The sequence below is a fragment of the Barbus barbus genome, assembly GCF_936440315.1.
Source record: "Barbus barbus genome assembly, chromosome: 21".
Classification (NCBI taxonomy): Eukaryota; Metazoa; Chordata; class Actinopteri; order Cypriniformes; family Cyprinidae; genus Barbus; species Barbus barbus.
Window position 1 is genome coordinate 31,414,292 of NC_136749.1, and position 7,095 is coordinate 31,421,386.

General features: G+C 42.2%; 1 protein-coding gene across 2 annotated transcripts in view; it reads right to left on the bottom strand.

Annotated features, from left to right (window-relative positions):
* LOC306887622 (uncharacterized protein) overlaps window positions 1-4,082 on the bottom strand; it is a 5,929-nt gene extending 1,847 nt beyond the window's left edge. For both annotated transcript variants that reach the window (XM_079445511.1, XM_079445510.1), the window contains exons 1-2: window positions 3,802-4,082; window positions 237-1,244 (exon numbers count right to left, since the gene is read on the bottom strand). In XM_079445511.1, coding sequence (XP_079301637.1) covers window positions 237-1,244; window positions 3,802-3,889 — 1,096 coding nt within the window. In that variant the 5' untranslated portion in view covers window positions 3,890-4,082. The remainder of the gene's footprint in view (window positions 1-236; window positions 1,245-3,801) is intronic.
* Between the last annotated feature and the right edge of the window lie 3,013 nt (window positions 4,083-7,095).

Sequence of the window (7,095 nt, forward strand, 5' to 3'; positions counted from 1 at the left end):
CTCTACTCAATCTCTGTTCTGTTACCCAGCACTGGTTATGTACTGCTTACTACAGTATGTGTAGTGACCAGAGCTCTATTTTACTACTCAAGCATCCTGTAATCTGAGGCTTTGGTCTAAAGTGATCAGAAACATTTAAAATAGAGCTTGTTGCTGCTGCAGATGTGAACTGTGTTATTAATCAGTGCTCATTTCTGGATTTCTAGAGCTGATCTGCCCACGTTTCCATGCATTACCCTCTGGAGTGTCTGCGCAGGTCGCGTTCTCCTCTGCAGACTGTGTGACCGCTGCTGCCTCCGCCGAGGGTTCTGGAGCTGGGCTCGGTTCTACTGCAGCTGGTTCTGGAGCTGAACTCGGTTCCACTGCAACTGGTTCTGGAGCTGAACTTGGTTCCTCAGCTGTGGGTTCTGGAGCCACAGCTAATTCTGGAGCTGGGCTTGGTTCCACTGCAACTGGTTCTGGAGCTGAACTTGGTTCCTCAGCTGTGGGTTCTGGAGCCACAGCTAATTCTGGAGCTGGGCTTGGTTCCACTGCAACTGGTTCTGGAGCTGAACTTGGTTCCTCAGCTGTGGGTTCTGGAGCCACAGCTAATTCTGGAGCTGGGCTTGGTTCCACTGCAACTGGTTCTGGAGCTGAACTTGGTTCCTCAGCTGTGGGTTCTGGAGCCACAGCTAATTCTGGAGCTGGGCTCGGTTCCACTGCAACTGGTTCTAGAGAGACAGTCGGTTCCTCGGCAGGAGCTGGTTCTGCACTCGGGACAGGCTCAGACACAGTGAGTTCTGGAGCAGGGCTTTGCTCCACTGGAGTGGGTTCTGGAGCTGATTCTACATTCGGGCCGGGTTCCACTGGAGCGGTCTCTACATTTGGAGGGAGCTCCACTGGAACTGGTTCTTGAGCTGCGGCTGGCTTGGCTTCAGGAGCCGTGTCTGCTTGCTCCAGAGTGGGCTCCGAGCTGGCGTCTGAGGGGTCTTCTGGAGCGGTGGTGAGATCTGATGCAGGTTCCACAGCTAGAGAGGGTTCTGCAGACGTGGAGTCAGTAGGTTCTGAAGCAGCAGGAACATCTGCTGGATCTTTCCCCTCCAGAGGAGCATCACTAGCGCTGACCGCTGTCTGCTCTGCTGCTGAGGCCTCCACCGTCTCGCCCGGTCCAGGACCCAGCTCATCCAGCAGAGCGCTTTGAACTGGCAACTGCATCTGATCTGAGATGGCCTCGACGTCTTCTGCTACAAGCCCATTACGAGAGACTGGCAAAAAACACAAGCAGAGAGGAAATAAAGTTTATTTACATGCGTTAAAAATGCAAACATAATTGTCTGTCATCAGAATAAATGTTTTCTTTTAGTGTAAATAAGCTACATAACTCAGTTTTCTTGACCCACTCTGTAAATTGTGCCTAAAGCAATATCTTTAGGTAAAAAAATAAGCTCAGGCCACATGGATCTGAAGATGCTTCTCAACAGAATTATTTAGTTTTTCATCAAACCCCTGAGTAAATATAGATGTGCTTTTCTTCATACAGGCAGCAAAAATCATATCAGAGTCAAATCCATTGTATATGGTCTGTACAGCAAAATGCTAAGCACATCCCAGATAATTGTTTTCCCTTGAAAAATGTTTCAGTTTGATTGGAGGATTTTATAGCATTCTGGTAACGACATGAGTACATGACTTTATGCCAAGCAGAAGTTCAGCTGTGCGTAATTCATCATCTACAGACACACACACACACACACACACACACACACACACACACACCTCTGTCAGGGTTATGACAAACACAAATCAGCAAGCGCTGACATGTTCAATGATCGGTAGCGCTTTAGCTGAACTCAGAAACACGTACTATAGCAATGAGTAAATAATTAAAAACACACATTCCTGCCTCACTGAAATGGTTAATATTTATCTTTACACAAACACTAATGAAGCATCATGGAAGATGCTCTCATGGAGACCAGCAGAAACACTCAGAACAGCAGCATAATGAGTGTCTACTGTTTCCTGTTCGTCTTCACACTTCAAATGCTTTATCACACATATTTCATTCAGGTCATTTCAGTACAAAATTACTTCTTAGGTATATGCTTTCTATTTGTTTTTTATAATCTTTCATAATTGTGGAGTTTGAAAGTCACAGTTATAACAGCATTCACATTCTAACCGATGACGTCACCGTCATATTTGCATACTGAATACCAGAACACCATACCTAACTCTGGAAAGGCAAATATAGTTTATAATAAATCATCATTATATTACATTGAGATTTTGATTTTTGATTTCTAGACTGGTGGTTCAGGTTTGAGACTCGCCACTGATTCTGGACTGACAGAGAGAGAAGAACATCCTGCTGTCCAGTCCATGGAAATGATCATTCTCCAGTCAGCTGTGTGAGAAATGAAAGCTGCACGATGAAACAATCTCCATTTCCAAAAACTCAAGCAATTTCAGTTTAGAAACCTGGTTTTATATTTTGTGTGTGTGTGATGGAACAATGTGTGTCAAATTACACACACACTCACAAAGCATCACGCTTCTGCACACACGCCTGGAGGTTTTGCCCTGTTCAGAGCTCATTTCCTCAAATGCTGTGATGAAAAAGTAATTTCCTGATGGTCAGCGGCGCTGAGGAGAGACAGCAGCCAAAGATGACAGACTCTAGAGCAAACAGTGAACAGACTAACACTGAACAATATGTCCCTCTCTGTCCATGTGGAGACTTAGTGTGTTTGTACGCATGAACACGTCATCAGCAGCAGAGCCACCAGAGACGCTCAAACACACATCAGTCATCAGTCCGACCGCGGTCATCGCTAGTCCATCAAATCTCTCTCAACAGGTGCTGTATTATTTGATGCCCTTTCATTCTTGTTTTCCCTCATTATGTATTTTAATCCATGTTAAATGAACCTTCTTGCCTTGCTTAATGCCTACACTAAACCCAAACCCTCTCCTCCAAAACCATAAATCTAACCATGAGCCAAGCTGTGATCCTGAACTTACTCAAACATGAGGATCTCTCTCTCTCTCTCTCTCACACACACACACACACACACACACACACACACACACACACACACTCCATCTTCAGTGTCAGAGCCTGAGGAGTGTGTTTGCATCACGCTCAAGTTTTTTGGAGTTGTGCCGCTCCTGAAACCCAGCGCTGGATCTGGTGTGAAGGTTTACTCTCAGAACATGTGAAATGAATTCTGTGATCATCTCAGCTGCTTTCTCAAATGAATGGACAGTATTCCTCTCTGTGAGAGTTTGTATCAGTTTTCATATTGTGTGTGAACTTTACACAACGACACAAACCTATGAGAGAAACAAGAGAAAACAGGCCACAGAAACATGCCATCATGATGCAGACAGTGTTCAGATAAACAGGGTAAAGCAACGACTACATCTCACGGAGCGAGTCTCTCTGTTCTCAATGGAAGCACCGATGTGAAAATGATCTGGAAACACAGAGGACTGGTCAGACCAGAGAAACAGATCGATGCCTGGGGCTGCATGTGTCTGTCCTCATATCCATCATCTGTTTAGGGATCCTACATACAGCCCAAACTCACAGACAACAGCTGGACAGACACAAACATAACCTTGCATATGTAGGATATGAGTTGCAATAATTAAAAATTAAAGATGTCATATCTGACTAAATTGGTTAGGATTAATAAAAAAAAAAATAATTTTTTGTTTGGCATTGTCAGTAACTCATGCACAGGTTTGAAAATATCACCAGGACAAGCTTTTATCAGACTACTTTAGTTTAATAGCGGTGTGTGTGAAATGACTTACGCAGAGTTTCTCCGTTCGCGTCCTCCGCTTTGACGCGCGGTTGGTTCTCCTGCGCGAGCGCCTGTGTGCTGGAAGATGAGCAGCCCATCCTGACCGAACCACTCGAGCTCTGTGTGCAAGCAAAACTTCCTGGAGTCTTTCAACTTTTTTTATTATTATGTAAATAGCGCTCTTCAGTTCTAAGCGCTGAATATGCCGCATGTGTTCCTGTCAAACAGACGCGAGCGGAATGAGACGCGCTGGAGCTGACGCGCATGCGCTGTTCGTGCCTGCATCTGAATAATCACCTGAAACACTACAGCTGCTGATCACCGGTGTTCTGAAATATTCGGTGTCTGAGATTTTCGGTGACGCTGAGCGGAGCAAACACGAATATTCATGAGTTTCCTGTTTCGCGTTAAAGCGCTACTGAAAATATCGACTGTTTTCAGAATAAGAAATGCTTCGAAGTGTGAAGTTCAGCAGGTATTTAGGCTACTGTTAATGTTGGCACAATAGTTTGTAGATTGTGTCGTATGTTTAATTATTACAGCTATTCATTTGTTGATGTGCCTGAGGATACACTCCAACTTACTGAGCCAACATACATTTTTGTTTATGTACCTAATTTATTTTAACAATCTTTAAAACTGTTAATAACTGATATAAATGTATCTTTGCTGTGTTGACAGTTTCAGTTGTGATCATTCTGGGGTGATTATTTTTGTTTGCTCAGTTGGTAGCTTATATAACATCAACACAGCTTTAGTAATAAATTCATGTTTTTGTAATATATTTAAATTATAATATAAACATTCTTAACACAGTGTTTCAATTGGTTAGAGACATGGTGTGATGATAAAAGATAAACTCTTTATGTGGCTATTTAGCATTTATGAATACAATAAAGACAGCAGGTTATTTTGGTGCTAGTTTTAATCGCAAATGTGTGTATAGAGAAGACGATATAACCTAAGCCTTTTCTACCCCCCCCCATTTCTATTCTATTCTATTCTATTGACTGAATGGCTAGATGACAGAGACCAGTGATGCACAATTACATGTAATGATCAATTATATATAAGACTCATTTATTAGATTTTGCACTGCTGCGTTGAAGATGGATGAGGCTAAATTCAAAGCACTGACAGACTTTAAAAGATTTGGAAAGATACCTCAGGGTCTTTTCAGACAAGACAAATCTTGACATTCAGCCAAGTATGGTGACACATACTCGGAATTCGTGCTCTGCATTTAACCCATCTAACGTGCACACACACAGCAGTGAACACACACACACACACACACACAGCAGTGAACACACACACACACACAGCAGTGAACACACACACACACACACACACAGCAGTGAACACACACACACACACACACAGCAGTGAACACACACACACACACACACAGCAGTGAACACACACACACAGCAGTGAACACACACACACACACACACACACACAGCAGTGAACACACACACACACACACACACACACACACACACAGCAGTGAACACACACACACAGCAGTGAACACACACACACACAGAGCAGTGAACACACACACACACACACACACACACACAGCAGTGAACACACACACACACACAGCAGTGAACACACACACACACACACAGCAGTGAACACACACACACACACAGCAGTGAACACACACACACACACAGCAGTGAACACACACACACCGTGAACATACACAGCAGTGAACACACACACACACAAACACATGAAGCTTTGTATTACATTTACATTTACATTTATTCATTTAGCTGACGCTTTTATCCAAAGCGACTTACAATTGCTATATATGTCAGAGGTCGCACGCCTCTGGAGCAACTAGGGGTTAAGTGTCTTGCTCAGGGACACATTGGTGTCTCACAGTGGATTCGAACCCGGGTCTCTCACACCAAAGGCATGTGTCTTATCCACTGCGCCATCACCACCCCATTTTTTATTATATAAAAAAAGAAGGTACTTTGGCAAAAGTGGTCAGCACGAAAAAAAGTGCCCAAGAAATTTTTGAAGAGCTCCACAGCAGCCCAATAGGTGCTCACTGTGGCATTAAAAAACCCTGGATGCCATAAACAAGTGCTTTTATTGGCCTGGTATGTCTGTGGACATAAAAAAAATGGGTGAGTTTAATATGTGAATCCTTCGTCATGTTTTCGTTCATGATTCAAGATTTTTATTCGTCGCATACACAATTATAGAGAGTATAACCAGCAGTGAAATGTAAGTTTCATACATCTATTATTCCATCAAAACTGATTAGATTTTAGGATTATTAGATTATTTCAAACACTGTGCTGCTTGTCAAAAAAGACAAGTGCTTCTCTGAAGAACCCAACAGAATATACCCCTATCGTGGTAATTCATGTTTTTATGAAAAACACAAGGAATATTTTTGTTACAGCTATTTTATATAGTAAACATGAATGTTTATTAGGTGACACAGCATTGGGATATTGTGGGGATGGATTTAGTGGGAAAGCTCACACCAACGAAAGAAGGCTAGTATACCTGTGTGATGGTAGATTACTTCACAAAGTGGTGTGAGGCTTTCCCACTGAAAACCAAAAGTGCAGAGGAGGTAACAGCCTGCACAGAAAAATTGTTCTACAAATTTGGTGCCCCTAAAAGACTCCTAACAGATCAAGGCACTGAAGGCCCCCCCCCCCCCATTATGTCTGGTCCACATACACATTTGTACATAAAACTTAACACCAAATCATTGAATGGCTTTAATGTATTCAGCATTATAACTTCATTTCTTGTAACTGTGCAAATTAATATGTGGTATGTTACTTTAGCTATATACTTAAATCATGTGAAATGATTTTCGCTAAGTACTACAATCTGTTATTTACCAGCTGAGCAAGCAAAACTAAATATTGTATTAGATCTTTATGCCACCTTAGATATTTGTTATCAAGTTATCAAACAAAACTTTAAAAGACCCTGGAAAGGGTTTATAACACATGTTAATGGCATATCCTAATGACAGGAAGGCAAATGAATTGCTGTAATCATGAAATCAAACATAACATATACAATATACAATATTGTGCTCATATGAACAAAACTTCAAAAGCTAAAAAAAAAAAAAAAAAAAAAGATCACTGTAGATCGCCACTGACACTGAAACATATTTACATAACGTCAAACTTTCTGTGCTGTGATGATTCTAGAGTGCGCTGATATTTTCAGTAGCGCTTTAACGTGCAACAGGAAACTCATGAATATTCATGTTTGCTCCGCCCAGCGTCACCGAATATTTCAGAACACC